Here is a 16,211-nt window from a genome sequence, read left to right on the forward strand (position 1 = left end):
AAAGTTGAATGAACGAGTACTTATGTCTTTTTGATTTCTTACATGGTGAGTCGTTGTTGCCCATAACACGCTAGCATTCTGCTAATGAATGCCGATTGGTTAGTGAAGGACTGATACGACCAGAGCTCCCGCTTGATGGCATCCGAAGAGGAATCAGAATGTCGGAGCATTAGCAACATTAGCAACAACATTTGCAAGCCAAAACTCTTTCTAGCATGTGTATTGACAGGGAGAGCCTAACCTGTCAGCTGTGTTGTCGATGCCCTGAGAGAAAAAAGTAAGTGACCAGAGCTTGCCGTTAAGCAGTGGCTCTGGTCGTACGATGTGTATGACGTCAATGACATTTTCAAAAACTTTTTAGAACAGAAAGGCGACTTTAAAACAATCTAACAGCCAGCAGTGTTTGTTTTTTTTTGCCTCTCCTTTCGAATTCAGAATTCAAATTTCTAGACAAAAAATTATATCATGAGAAAAGTGGATTTTGAGGGGTACCGCTCCATAGACTTCCATTAATTCTGCACTCGCTCGTTAGCGCCCTCACATGGAACTTCAACCAGTTCAGAACCCGGAAGTTTCCCGAGAGTGGCAGTTCTCTCTATATTAGACATTCTCTGGCCTGTTTAAGGAGAGCCTGCCCACTCCCTATAAAGCCCCATTGTAGCGAATTTTGTTGCAGTTCCACCAGAGTTTCACTGGGAGTGATCGCGGTCGAGTGCAAAATGAATGGGAGTCTATGGAGCTAAACGGCTTAATTAGTCTCTTTCGCTTGATTGTCGTTGATAAATCTCAGTGTTCGATTTCTTACAGGGTCATTCACATGCTTTCCGCCTGTAACTTATGTAGCTAGAGGGGAAATATTTATGTTGTGTGCTGCTATTTACCGGACAAAAAGGCATTGATGTATGAGTTAATAACCTCACAACAAATAGATACAATTGTCCTGCTTAAGGTACATACCGAGTGGGTCGCCTTAATCGTTATCAAAAAAATTGCCCCCCCCTCGAGAATTTTTTCAGGAGCTGCCACTGGCGTACAGTAGCCTATTTGCAGCAGTCAAACCACGATTGATCAAAATCAACCACAGCTGATGCCGCGAAGGTTCGAAGAAGCCAGTGAACTTATCACCGGAATAGCTTGAGTTATTTACATCCGGTTAGAAAGAAATAGCTTGAAGGAAAAAGCTAGCTGTTCTTGCTACAATTTCGTTCTATTTGAGTTTTAACCACCAAAATGTCCAATCTAGAGGTGTTCAGGGATTTTATCACTCAGCGATTAACAACAGCAGCTTTGGAGATATTTAGGGCAGCTGAAAAATCGTTTGCTCAGTTCGAAGAGGAGATTTCTCGTTCAAAGGAGGAGAGTGCGCGACTGCAACGGTTGTTGGACATTGTTATTCAACCTGAAATCAAGATTCACCGAGCAGGTTCGATATAGGCGATTATAATCTGCTGTGTTTATATTCATTTTGTCGTATTTGATGTTGCACAGTCAGACCCAGATGTATTTTGTAAAATAGTGATGTTACTTAAAAACCACGTGATCAAAGTAGAGGTGTCGAAGTGAGCAGCTGAGACAAACGGCGTTTTATTCAAACGCTTAAAAGACATCAGAAATCACTTACATTCGTAGGTTATAGGGAGAAGACATAGAGGCCTATTTACGTACGCTATAGAATACATTCATTGACAGAGCCAGAGATACAGATGGATTGCCAGAGCTAGATAGACAGAGATAGATACTGATATGAGATCGTACACAAGCACATAGCTTACATATTTCTCTAGTTTTACCAGCCAAATGTGGCCATCCTTTTCCCGGTTGCAAAAGCATGTTCCAAATCCTTAACCGCTAGCTTACATTATCATATAATAATTAATTAATTTAGCATATTCTTCAACTAAAACGGGTGAGCGGATGCGATCTCACTTTCTCTGGGTGAGAGGCTGCGCTCTTACCAAGAAGCCATACTCAGTTGAGCACTTTGTGTAATTAATGTTTTAAGAACCTAAAAATAAATGTTCTAAACTTAAAGTAGCAAAGACGTTACGTTGTTTATAACAACAACATATATGATACCATATTTTTGACGCTTGCAAATCGAAACATTTGTCACATAACTTATTTATCAAGTTGTCATTGACGATTTTGAGATTGACGTCTCGAGGACTTGACGTCACTTGATTCCTTCCTTCGCTCGATAAAGTCGCCATACCATAAACTGACCAGCAGATGTCCTATGGAGAAGATGTAGGCCCTATCGAACGCTTTGAAAAAGCGATACTTTTTCGAGACAATTGTGTCAAATAGCTCGTTGTTTCGGAAAGCTTCGTTTCCCCCATCACTAGTATAGTGTAAAAATGTTGATCGATAAAAGGCCCGTGTACCTTGTGGCCATTGGTTATTCTAGTTTGCAACTGACAAACGCAAAATAGGGCCGTAATATCGTTTTGTCACTTAAGTAAATTGAACACACATTTAACTATAACGGCTTGTTATGGTTTCGTTTTTTATAGGCTACTAATGAAATAACCATATAACACAAATGGTATAAAATCCGTGTACGGTCCGTGTACCTTGTGGGTCCGTGTACCTTGTGGCCATTGTTTTTTCTATTTTGCAACCCGTGTTGACAAACGCAAAATAGGGCCGTAATATCGTTTTGTCATTTTAGTAACTCAAACACACATTTAAGTATTACGGCTTGTTTTTGGTTGTTAAAAATAAATAAAAATGAAATAACCATATAACACATGGTATAACGAGCCATTAATCGTTGTTTTGATTATTCCATATTCTTTATGCTAATATCTGCAAAACATGAAAAATAAGATCATAATATCGATTTGTCCATTTCGGATGTCAGAACCAGATGATGAGGAAATGCGTGGATTCCGTTGTTTTTTTTCATTTTGGAATTACAGAATAACCATATAACCCAAACGGTATAACGAGCCATTTATTCGTTTGTTAAATTATTCCATATCCTTTATGCTGGTATCTGCAAAAAATGCAAAATAGCCTCGTAATATCGTTTTGTCCATTTTGGATGTCAGAACCACATTATGGGGAAAGTCTTGGTTTCTGTTGTTTTGTTTCATTTTGGAAATACGGAATAACCATCAAACACAAACGGTATAAAGAGCCATTTACTCATTTGTTTGATCGGCCGTATTGTGCATACTGGCCCAAGTGAAAGAGAGAGAGGGGGAGAGACGTTGATTGGGGGTGTTATTACTATTGAACACCAGAGGGCAGCAACGACTAGCTTTTTAAAACATTTTCCTGTCTACAATCTTGACGAATTAGCAACAGGTTCTTTAGTAGAAGACACACCAAATTGGAGGCACATGTTGACCGAGTTTGCTAGTCTCTACTTAGTTAACAAATCTTTGATGAACCCAAGTTTCTTTTATATATATTAGAAACATTACAAGACGGGGCTCCAGTGTGTTCAAACAAGGCCATAAGTGTCAGACGGTATCAGTTGAAAAAGACAATCATACCTGTGCAAGAAACACTCCACGCCTCAACCCTCCCTCCCTCCCCCCACCTAAATTACCGCTTTCAGCTCTGCTATACGTTTTAATGAAGTGCATTGAGGCCATCATAGTGAGCAAGTTGAGGTCATGAGGGCTACCTATGCATTTTACATAAACACACAACTGACAAAGGAACTGTTGTGGATACTTTTTCCAAAGTTCTGGTCATATTCTATGTCCAAATTCAACTTCCAAAAAAAGTCCAAAAACAGCACGGAGCAGCAACGAGAGTGTTCCCAGGAAAATCAGACTTCCTTTGTCTGTGCTACACCTTTTTATATCCAACCAATTACACCCCTGGACTTTTAAAACACATCTTTTGGCATACTACAATTGTGAATATCCTATGACTTCTGCTCCAATTGGGCCTTGATGCAATGCCATTTCATATTTTCAGCTTTTTCTGCAACATTTTGGGGGACTAACCAGGGACCAAACCAGTTCCGCTATTCTGCCCTACTACATGTGTTTTCCACCACCAGTTGCAATCAACCCTGGGTTATAGCCCTTCACCATTGTATGGTGCCATTCATTCTTCACAGGTCACAGCATCAAGTCAAAGTGAATAGTAACTGGTCCAACTCCATATCCAAGCCCATGGTATCTGTGGAGGAATACAGTCATCACACTTGTCAAATCCTCCCCACACAAGTCCAATGACTTTAATAACTTGTGTGTAGGCCCATACTATAGCAGTTTGCAGACATACAACACAGATGAGACTGAGGAGAGTGAATTAGAGATAATGGTAATGGGAGGGTGTTGCACTATTCTGCTTTTCATTTTCTCCACTCCTTCACTACCTTCTCACACTCTCCAATTGTTTAAGTCTCTATACTCTATTCTCTCTGTATCCTGCTTAAAAGATGACTTTGTACTGTATATCAAATCCATATATCTTCACACTCAGATCTTATCACCCTTCCCCTGCCCACTGCTGTTTTCAACTAACTAATATACTACAACAGCATAATACAATCCCTGAAATTCAGTTATGGCTTTTGATTTTTGAGTGCCACCCCAAGATTTCAGTGGCCCCATCTGGCCACTCCTTTAAAACATTTCTGGGGGTGCCACTGCTTTTGCCTTTTAATGCTTGCACTGCAATGAAGAAAACTATATGACAACAACAATGTTTAATATAACTGGCCCCTCTAACAGCACCACTGGCCCCAAAGTAACTGCCCCCCCCCCCTTCATGGTCTAGAACCTCACCTAGCTACATTGCAAATCAAGACAAGAGCCTTTACATAAGGCCCAGTGACAGACATGCTGTCTGAGGCTGTCAAATATCAGCACTCATGGAATGCCTCCTGTACAATTAGAGTTGGCCTACTTGGTTGGAACTAACTTTATATTTAAATTATGAACAAACAACAATAATTTTTTTTATGTAGACACAGCACCCCTCTAATTGCATTCGCTCTTATTCCCATAGCTACGGTGGTCTCAAGCTAGTATACTAACTTTAAGCACAGAAGTGTAGCCTAATATACAAATCGTCACAAGCAGAACAGTAATTTTCTTTCTAAGGACATTTTAAAATGGTGTGTAACAGGGTATAAATGCATTGATGTTGGCTAAAACATGTTGTACATTGATGGAAAAATATTGTTTTTTTATGAATAAAAAGGGAAGATTTGCTCACTGATTGCCTCAATGCACTTCATTAAAACGTACAACAGAGCTGAAAGGTAATTTAGGTGAGGGGAGGGAGGGTTGGGGAGGGTTTCTTGCACAGGTGTGATTGTCTTTTTCAACTGATACTATCTGGCACTTTTGGCCTTGTTTGAACACACACTGGAGCCCCGTCTTGTAATGCTTCTAATATATATTACAGAAACTTGGGTTCATCAAAGATTTATTAACTAAGTAGCAACTAGCAAACTCGGTTAACATGTGCCTCCACATTGGTGTGTGTGTCTTCTACTACAGAACCTGCAGCTATGTCGTCAAGAGTGTAGGCCTACAGATCAAAGGTCGTTGCTTACATCCAAAATGGAAAAAACGATATTACGAGGCTATTTTGCATTTTTTTGCAGATACCAGCATATAGGATATGGAATTATTAAACAAACGAGTAAATGGCTCCTTATACCGTTTGGGTTATATGGTTATTCTGTAATTCCAATATGAAACAAAACGGAATTCACGCATTTCCTCATCATCTGGTTCTGACATCCAAAATGGACAAATCGAAATTGCAAGCTTAGATTTTATGGAAGCAAATCGTGACCAAAATTCAAATGAAAATGCATTTCCAGAAATGCATTTTCATTTTAAGAATGTGGCTGCATTATTTGAGTCATAAATGAAATTAGTAATCAATCATCCTATTTGCATTTTAATTTTCTTCAAGACTGCTCATTCTTTCACTTAATTAAAATGAAAACTAAAGACTTTTGAAATTTATTTGTCAAAATATGTCCCCAGCAAATAGATACCAAAATTCAATTTGAAATGTAAAATTTGAAAATGCATTTTCATTTTCAAGAACGTGGCTGCAAAATCGTGACCACAATTCAAATTCAAATGCATTTCCAGAAATGCATTTTCATTTTAAGAACGTGGCTGCAAAATCGTAGGCTCGTCCTAACCAGACCCTCGTACATTTCATTTGTACAGAGGGTCTGGGATCTCTCCATTGACGAACGTTAACTTCCTTGAAGGCGGGTCTTCTGTTGAAGTTTAAAACAATTGGATCCGCCCAGAGCCACTCTGATTTGCCATAACCAATCGCAAGCATTCACCACTACTGTAACGGAGCTAGCTGCCGTAGCTGGAAAATCAAAATGTTCTCGAACCCCGTGGGGAGGAGGGCCACAACATCATGGCCACCAACAAAACTCAGCAAGGAATGTTCTTGCTCCGGCTTTAACCTATGGATATGTGGCGTTGCCACAACCGCAGAATAGTTTCGCTTGCATCTTTATCCGCCATTACTGAACTACTCAAACTGGTGCACAACATTAACGTCATCGTTCTCTGCCACTCCCTCTGTTCGCTGATTGGACCTACAAAAACTTTGTTTCTGGAATTTGACTTCAGAGCCGAGCTCCCAGACCTAGTACAGAAGCAAAATCCAAATTGAGCGGAGGTACGTAGGACGGCAGAACCAGGCTAGCAAAATCGTGACCACAATTCAAATTCAAATGCATTTCCAGAAATGCATTTTCATTTTAAGAATGTGGCTGCATTATTTGACTCATAAATACAATTAGTAATCAATCATCCTATTTGCATTTTCTTCCTCAAGACTGCACATGTTATGCCATAATCAAAAAGAAAACAGAGCGGACATTGCATTTTCATTTTCGTGTTCTGCCCGCAAAGAACTGCCCATAATTTGAAAATGAAAATGCATTCTGAGCGGCGCAGCAGAGTGACGTCAGTAGCCGCTCTTCTTCAGCTCCCTGCTGACCGAGGTACCCATCTTGTTTGGTAGGGAGCGGTGTGCGCATACGCATAGCATTACATGGCAAATGTGCCGGGAAATTGATTGAATTGCCGGGTCTTTAGAGGACGCATCACAGATCATGGCGCTCCCTCAAATTGTGCAGACACTGATAGAATTAGCTGAGCTGGTAGAAACTAATAATATATCTGAGTCTGATGCCCGTGACCGAGTAGAACAAGTCACAGAGAGCTTGGCTGCATACTCTGCCGTCACAGACGTACACAATAATGAGGTTGCCATAGTAAACCTCTCTTCAGTCCTGCAACGGCTGGATGCTGTGGAGCCTCAAATGGGACGGGGACGACCAACCATCCACATTCCGTTCGAGAAAACTATTTATTAAATGGTTTAAAAATAAAGGACATAGTGGAGGTTCCACGCATTGCATTTATGGAGAAAACCAAACTTGAATTGAATTTATATGCCTTGATTTTCTGTTTTCCCTTTCTGGTTTTGAAACAGAAAAACCGCTACAGAACTAGTGATTTCTGTTGTTTTTCCGTTCTGGTTTTAAAACAGAAAAACCCAAAAACGAAAAAATGAAAAAAAAGAAGGGTGCACTGATTATTTTTCCAATTAATTTTCAATGAAACCAGGCGTTGAAGCTCGCGTAGGGCATTGTGGGAAGGTGAGCGGAGCATTGACGCTCGCGTAGGGCATTGTGGGAAGGCAAGCGGAGCGTTGCAAGTTGGATTTTCTCAACTTTATGAAAATGAGGAGCGTGAAATCGCTAGCGTTGGCCAATCGGATTGGTTTTTGTTTCTGGTAACGTAGCAACCGTTGGTATTGGTAAACATTTTCTAGGTCCAAGATGTAGGAGAAACTTATCGTAAATGTGTCTGCACACACAGCCTTGTTTTATACGTCTCTGTAAGATTAAAGAGACGTTAACAAAAAATATATACCTGGTGCAGGGTTGCCGAGGTTGTCGGTGTCCCTGTGATGTAAAATTTAGGGCATCCAAATAACAAAGAAGGGTACAACAGTGGCGTTACAGCGTTTGTATCCACACACACACACTTGACGCCATCTACCTTTACATTAACAACAGTAACTCAGCTGTTTGCTGCAGAGCTAATGTTACAGCCACATTCTAAGGGCAGCAAGTTCATTAACCATAAAGCAACAAAATGATATAGCGTTAGTTAACTTACTTGTCCAAGGTTTGTAGCTGGACCAAGGAGAGTTAGTACTAATCTAGAATTTAATTTCAGCAAGGCCAGCTTTGTATTAGCTCAAGTAGAGGAAACAGTGACTGATGGGTCAGAATGACCCGAAGATAACACAAGGGTTAAGACACTGGGGGCCTCATTTACTAACATTGCGACCGCAGCTTAATCTGCACCTTTGCCCAACTGCAAATAGTGGACGGTGTATTGGACGGTGTATTTCCGAATTTTTTATGGTATTTATCAAACCAAATCCTCGTAGGGCAATCAGCGCCCATTAGAAAAAAGAAAAGAAAAAAAAAGTTCAGCAAACAGGAGCTAGAAATATACACAACCTTTTTCCCTTACACCTTCCCAGCAGCGGTAATCTACGTTTTTACTCAAGTGCGCTGCCTTTGTAAATACGGTGTTATGTCTTTACCCGCTATTTCACGCCTGAAATGGGCGCAATCTTATTAGTAAATGAGGCCCTGGGTCTTCAGAGGCTCGGATGAAGGTACTGTCAAAATACTTTTCTTTTTGTACATCCAAACTGAGCAAATGTAATGCTTTGTTCACTTGCATGGTTGTTGCTCAGTTTCTGTCAAAGCAGAGAGAGCTCAAACGCTCGGTTTTGGAAATCCCCTATTGTGACGTATCCCCTATTGTGACATCACAATAGGGGATTTTCAAAACCGAGCGTTTGAGCTTTTATTTTCTCAAAGGCGGAGAAGAATACCCAGGACTTGGTTTACACCTATCCACATTTCTAGCCACTGGGGGACCAAAGGCAGGCTAGGGTAACTCATATTAATATTAAATAATCTCCTAAAGTGAAATTTTCATGTAATGTGACCTTTAATATCTGGGTTGGGTGGAGTGTTCTCTATTTATTTTTCAATTTTTTTATCGCAAGATTAATGGTCTTTTTGGCCTAGAAAACTTTGTAGTTTTTTTCACATGCTGTTGCAACAATTACTGACGTTATGAAATCTACAACACCACACCGGATCTAGCTAGACCGGAAACAAAACAAGACACACCGCTCAGACTTGTTTGGGCTTGCGAGCGGGCTAAGGAGTACAGTATAGGGCTGCAACTATGAATCTGAATTCTGTCAATTCTTTTTTCAATGAATCGAAGAATCGGATTTAAAAAAAAACTAAAAAGCTTTAATTTTCAACCCTTTATTCAAAAACAGAACTGACAGTGGAAATTTACAGTGCAAAAAATCTTCAGAATGTGCACAAACAAGTTATTAATATTAGCGTGGATTTAATGCTATTTTCCAAGATGAGCAAAATTGAAAGTTTGTGGAAGTAGTCCACACTTTATTAGAATAATCTGGTGTATATTAAAGATTTTTTGACACAATTTTTATAAAGTTACAATTTGCAAGGATTAAGCTATTTTCTAAGATTAGTGATTTTCTATAATTTTATTTGAAACTTCATTGAAAAAGTAAAGGCTGTGGAAGTATACCAGACATTGTTAAGATACTCTGGTGTCTGTTTGAGGTTTTATATTCCTAAAAATATTATAAAAGTTGGTAAAAAAATTGTATGGGTTGTTTTCACCCGGTCCTATAACGCGATGCTGCAAAGTAGTATCTTCCGCATGTGAGACGAATGTTGAATATGAAACTAACTTCACCTCGGTCAATTAACACACTTTTCAATGTATGTAGAGTGAAATACTCCCACACCTTGGATGACTTGGGTCGTGCTGATTTCTCTGCCTCCGCCATGTGTTTCAGAACAATGTTACTCAATGTCTCTCCGATGGCCTTTCCTCTACCTCCGCTCCACGCTCAACTAAACTTTTTTTTTTAATACTCAAACATCTCCGCAACATTGAGTGGCATAATAATTGCGCGACACAACAAATCGATAATTAAATTAGTTGCTAATGCTTTTAATAATCGATTTTAATCAATTTGTTGTTGCAGCCCTAATACCATAGTAGGCTAAAGTTACGTTTTGAGTGGATGGCAAGCGCGAGACGCCGAAATGGATTTCAATAAGATTCTGAATGGAAAGTTTACTTTTAAAAAGTTGCCAAATGGTTCCATTGACAAGACCAAAGTGATCTGTGTGTTTTGTCGTTGTAAACTGAGCTATCATCGCAGCACGTCCAGTCTGAAATACCACTTAAGGGCCAAGCACACAGCTGATGCAAATTCTCCGCCCCCTCGTTAAAGCCAGGCGATTGCAATAATGTAAAAAAAAAAAAAAAAAAAACATTTGCACCAAGCAATCCGATCCACTTTTCCATGTTGATAACATTAAAATGAGAATAAATTATGGAACAAAAATCAATCAAGGGACATTTAGAATAGATTAAAATGCGCGATTAATTGTGATTAATTAACTATGTAATTAACTATGACGAATGTGCTTAATCGTGATTCAATATTTTAATTGTTTGACAGTACTACTATATATACATACTTTAGTTTTAATTGGTCTCTTTAGCTGTCAATTTATGTTGCAGAATAATGAAGCAGGCCACATCTAACTGTTGTCTTGCTTCTTCTTCCCACCAGATGTGCAGCAGTTCTCTCTCCCGGAGCCCCCACAGATTAAAGAGGAACAGGAGCTGTGGACCAGTCAGAATGAAGAGCAGCTCCAAGGACAGCAGTCTGAAACTACAGACTCCATGTTCACTTCTCCCTGTGTGAAACATGACTCTGATCAGGAAGGCTTTTCTGAACGTTCACATCTTGACCAGACCGTTAAAGAGGAGAACAGAGAAGGAGACTCTCTACCCAACACAACTGAGGAGCAAATCAAAGCAGAGTCTGATGGACAAGACTATGCATCACCAGATCCAGGCTGTGACTCTCAGCCCCTCTCTGTTCTAGCTCCAGACTGTCCTACAGCTCAGAGTTTGGAGGAGGAGAAGGAACATGGAAGAGTGCTGCTTTTTCCGAACAGAAGACAAAACAATGACGCTCAGCCAAGGGAAAATATACCACAGAAACGTCACACAGGAAAATCAATACATCAGTGTCAACAATGTAACAACACTTTTAGTCAGAAAAGTAATTTGGTTTCTCATATGAGGACACACACAGAAGGGCCATTTTATCAATGTCAACAATGTAACAAACGGTTTTCTCAGAAGGGTCACCTGGTTATTCATACGAGGACACACACAGGAGAGAAACCGTATAAATGTCAGGAATGTAGCAAACTATTTGCTCGAAGTAGTACTTTGGCTGAACACATGAGAACTCACACAAGAGAGAAACCTTATCAATGTCAGGAGTGTAACAAAAGATTTTGTATGAAGTCAGATTTGGTTGTGCACATGAGGACACACACAGGAGAGAAACCATATCAATGTCAGAAATGTAGCAAACTATTTGCTCGAAGTGGTACTCTAGCTGAACACATGAGGACACACACACGAGAGAAACCTTATAAATGTCAGGAATGTAGCAAACTATTTGCTCGAAGTGGTACTCTGGCTGAACACATGAGGACACACACAGGAGAGAAACCTTTTCAATGTCAGGAATGTAGCAAACTATTTGCTCGCAGTGGTACTCTGGCTGAACACATGAGAACACACACAGGAGAGAAACCATATCAGTGTCATCAATGTAACAAATCGTTTCATCGTCCGTCTGTTTTCGTTGAACACATGAGGAAACATACAGGAGAGAAACCTTTTCAATGTCAGGAATGTAGCAAACTATTTGCCCGAAGTGGTTCTCTGGCTGAACACATGAAGAAACACAGGTGAAAAAACCGTATCAATGTCAACAATGTAACAGATCTTTTGCTGTGAGGCTGAGGCCTATACTATGAAAATCTTCTCCTGTCTTGCCCCCCACTGGTGGAATAATCTCCCCAGAGATGATTCCACAGATCAGAGATACTGGGCCCTATCTTGCACCCAGCGCAATTGACTTTGTCAACAACGCAAGTATCATTCCTAGTTTGCACTCGACGCAAAGCAGACTTTTCCCTCCACAGACGCACGTCAATAAATTAGGGAATGACATTGCGCTCCCGGTGGCGGTTCAGGGAAAAAAGGAGGCTTGTTCCAGCGCAAATGTTCCCTGGTGGTATTTTGCAGTTTCAGAAAAACAATTCCGCCACTGACCAGGAAAAACGTAGTCTAAAGTCAATGGCACGTTATTCAGATGCTATTTTTATGGCGCAAGCTTTGCCCGTACGCACTGCTGGCGAGGCCATGGTCTTCTTTCTGCGAAGCTACGTTACATTGTTTTGATTTATGACCTGTTACATTTCTTCAATGATTATACAAATATTTTCCTGAGAAATCTATATGTGTAGGGTGTCACATAACTACTTTTTCTTGTGCGATATATTGCACCAATATTAATTTCGATAAACGATATTGTTGCACACACGTCAATTGTAATTGACGTGTTAACAGGTCTACTTGGTTGGCGTTGCCTTTTCAGCTTGAGATATACAGAGAGCGTGTGAAATGGTTAAAATGCATGTCTCACAGCCAATGCCAGAGAGTTTGCAGCATATTTGTAAATGCTGTTTTTTAATGTGTATAATGGCTGCATCTCGTTGGCTAAATAGCGATTTACGCTAACCGTGAGTGTGCGCCATTTCACGCTGTCACGTTTATATTTGCACTGTTGGGAAAAGGCTTCTGTAACAGAAATGTATGGAAGACCCCTTTCCAGCTCCAGCTGCAGTTGTTGTTCACTGGTTGAAAAACTGTGTGGGATAGTTATGTATTGCTAGGTGAGATGTTAGGTTAGTTGCCTCTTTCCGTTTCCACTGTTTTTAATCAAAGTCGACATACCGGCTCGTTCACGTTAATTGGCTCTCATCTCATTTGGCTTAAAGACAAAATGTTCCCACACCGGAGCTGAAGATTGCGGCTTTGAAACCAAGTCAATTTTTACTTATTCTTCCTAACTAGCTGCAGGTGTCACGAAACAGAACACTTTATAACACAGTGAGTTCACGCCTTCTCTTCACCTGACGGTGTCCATGTGTGTGAATGGAGACGCTAGTTCCGCCTACGCTTTCGACACAGAAAGCAGACAAGATGACTGAAGGAGCGGGATCAACTAAAATGTTGGTGACATTCGTTCTTATGTAAAAATGAATATGATAATTATTTTTTTATTATAAAAATGATCAGTTGAATATGTCACGGCACCAAAAATGATTGCGCTAATTTCCATATACCGTGCGATAAGTCAATATATTGACTATTGCGATAAGCCCATGTATGTGAACTTGGTTTGTAACAATTGTGGCAATTTCCTCCCACGCCTGTTTAACCAAGCTAATTTATGTGTGTTTCTTCTCCCATCACAATCAGAATTTGGTTTATTCGCCATGTAGCCTATGTAACACAGACATGTAATTTACTGTGGCAGGAAGGTGCAAACAATAAACATATACGGGTCTTAAATTAAGTTAAAAAGTACAATAGTTAAACTAAGTACAATTTAAAAAAATTAAATATATATAAAAATAAGAATACGAATTTGAATGAGTATCATGAGCGGGCAATTTAGTGCAATGAGAACACTGCTCTGCCTTTCCTATACAATGTCACTTCTCTATCCTGACGAGAACTTTGGTCTCCTTGGCTGTGAACCGCTCCTGGCATACGCCTGGCAAATCCGCCGTTATAATAGCAATCCGCCATGTAACAAGCGCGCCTGCTCCTAAAGGGAATGTGAGATGACGCTCTGATTGGTTTACTGCACGTTACGCCCCAAACACACCCATTAGTAATGTAGTTACTTCAGACCAAACCTTTTTAGATTTGCACCAGGCACAAAGTCATTAACCCCGCACAAAATAGCAACCGTGCCGGAGCCCCACCCACAAAGTTACTTGCGCTTTGCGTTTTGATACTTGCGTTTCAGATCGTTAAAATAGGGCCCACTGACTGCCTCTTCACCTTCAAGAAAAGGCTAAAGACGTACATGTACCTGGAGTACAACGGCACTTAGGAAAGATTTGTTGGATCAGATGTTGATTTCCTCCAGGAACACAATGACTCTTATTTAGAGACCTGTTGGTTAGTTGTACTGACTTAACTACTTGTACTCGCTGTGAATTATATTATTGTTGCTTGCTTTCCTCCAGCACACTCTAGCATAGGGGTCCAAAAACTACGGCCCGCAAGCCCAATATGGCCTACCAACGCATTTGGACCAGCCCTCTGAACAATGCCAGAGACGTTTATTAAAAAAATATATATAATTCTGTTTACACTGATTAATATGCATAAGTAAGTAAATGTTTTGATTTCAAAAGCAATGAATATTAAAAATAAAACCAGTTTACACTGATTAATATGCATAAGCAAATGATTTGTTTTTGTAAAAAAAAAAGGTTATTATAATGCTCTTTTAATAGACTGTATATATCCCTTGATATGTACGGATGTATGGTGCAAAACAACATCAAGTAATCTAGCATAATTAATACATTTAAAATCATAATAAAATCTCAACAATAATACTGGTAGTCACTCACGCCCATGTAATCTTCTGTTACAGACCGACCCGGCCCCATATTAAAGAAATAAAAAATGATCTTGCCCTCGTAGAAACAAGTTTGGGGACCCCTGCTCGAGCACTTTCGAGGATCATGTTGTTTCATTGTAACTTGTTTAGCTACATGCTCTTCTGGTTCTACCTATTGGCTCTTTTTTACTTTTCTCAACGCATGCTTCATGTTTTAGCTCTTCTTGTTGTTTATGATCATTGATCTATGCTCCTTTTGCTCTTTCTTGTAAGTCGCTTTGGATAAAAGTGCTAAATTACTAAATGTAAATGTATGAAGCAGGTCCAATATACCTGGTATATATTGTAGTGGGCTGTCTTCACTAAGCTTAACAACAGCAAACTATAACATTACACATGTGTAATTTAAAAAATATAAAAAGCAGGAAGGAAAGCTGGCAAAAAGTTAACATGAGGACCCACACTAGAGAGAAGCCCTACAGCTGTGACCTCTGTGATTGAACCTTTGCCAGGCTGGCAATTTCAGAGCTCACTGCAGGACCCACACAGGAGAGAAACCCTACTGCTGCCCACACTGTGACTATCTATGTGAAACAAATAGCAAATTAAAAATTCACTTTTGTATTTACAGTAGAAAAACTTCAAAGCAGTGAAGTGTGTGTCTGGGGCCAAACTGTCCCAGCAGTCACCACCTCAGAGAACTTCTGTATGACCCACGGCTGGAAGAACTAATGGCCTACACCTACTGGGACAGCACATGCAGTAACGCCAGCTCTGCAGTCCAACATGACAGGACACAGGAAAGATACTTTACCCCTGTAGTTATGGAGGGAAGCTGTTTCATACTGCATAGAATGTTGGTAAAACTATAACTGACACTTTCACATTTTAAACTACATTGATTTGTTTTGTTAAAAGTGGCTGGTAATGTTATTATAGGAGCTAAGTACATGTGTTGTTGTAAACACACCCTGAAAATGTATCAGCATTTCCAGGGACACCAGACTTACTGGTTCTGATGCAGATGGTTACTGTGTCTCACCAAGTGGTCACTTGCTTTTGGTTTTCAGTACTGAATATATTTCAGATGACTCTGACTCCTGAATATGTTGAGTCTGTCTTTATTGACGTTGATCACCAAAATACTGTTTAATTTGGAACTATAAACTTTATTCATGCTGTACTTTCTATCTACAGAATTGATTCACGTTGATAGTGTTGTCTTCATAATCACTCAGTTTGTCTTTTGGCTTTGTTGAATTAAATAAATGCAAAGCCCTTTTGTAAGAATGTTTGTAAAGGTGATATTTTCAAATACATTTGTGACCTACTCTTTCTGTCTTAGTTGAAAAATGATTTGTGATCCTACATTGGGAAGAATTTGTTTCCAAGACACTTGTCAGCATGGAAAGGAAGTTTGTACATTTAAGTTACAATTGAGGGTATGATCCAGACATTGGAATTGAAAACAAATAGCTATTTTGGTGAAAATTCAATAAAACAACCTATAGTTGGGCATAGGGTTGCACGATATTGACAAAATGTGATATTGCGATATTGAGCATGAATATTGCGACATT

General features: G+C 39.7%; 1 protein-coding gene across 2 annotated transcripts; it reads left to right on the forward strand.

Annotated features, from left to right (window-relative positions):
* Positions 1-1,004: 1,004 nt before the first annotated feature.
* Positions 1,005-15,921, forward strand: LOC146238044 (uncharacterized). Of its 2 annotated transcripts, XM_084685844.1 has the most exons (3): positions 1,005-1,423; positions 10,690-11,890; positions 15,263-15,921. In XM_084685844.1, exons 1-3 carry the CDS (start codon positions 1,231-1,233, stop codon positions 15,282-15,284), a joined length of 1,416 nt encoding a protein of 471 aa, XP_084541970.1. In that variant the 5' UTR covers positions 1,005-1,230; the 3' UTR covers positions 15,285-15,921. The 2 variants fall into 2 exon arrangements, with proteins under 2 accessions (XP_084541970.1, XP_084541971.1); XM_084685845.1 differs by lacking the exon at positions 15,263-15,921 and having other exon boundaries at positions 10,690-11,894.
* The last annotated feature ends 290 nt before the right edge of the window (positions 15,922-16,211 follow it).

This window comes from Hypomesus nipponensis, chromosome 21 (genome assembly GCF_054491055.1).
Source record: "Hypomesus nipponensis isolate SF chromosome 21, ASM5449105v1, whole genome shotgun sequence".
Classification (NCBI taxonomy): domain Eukaryota; kingdom Metazoa; phylum Chordata; class Actinopteri; order Osmeriformes; family Osmeridae; genus Hypomesus; species Hypomesus nipponensis.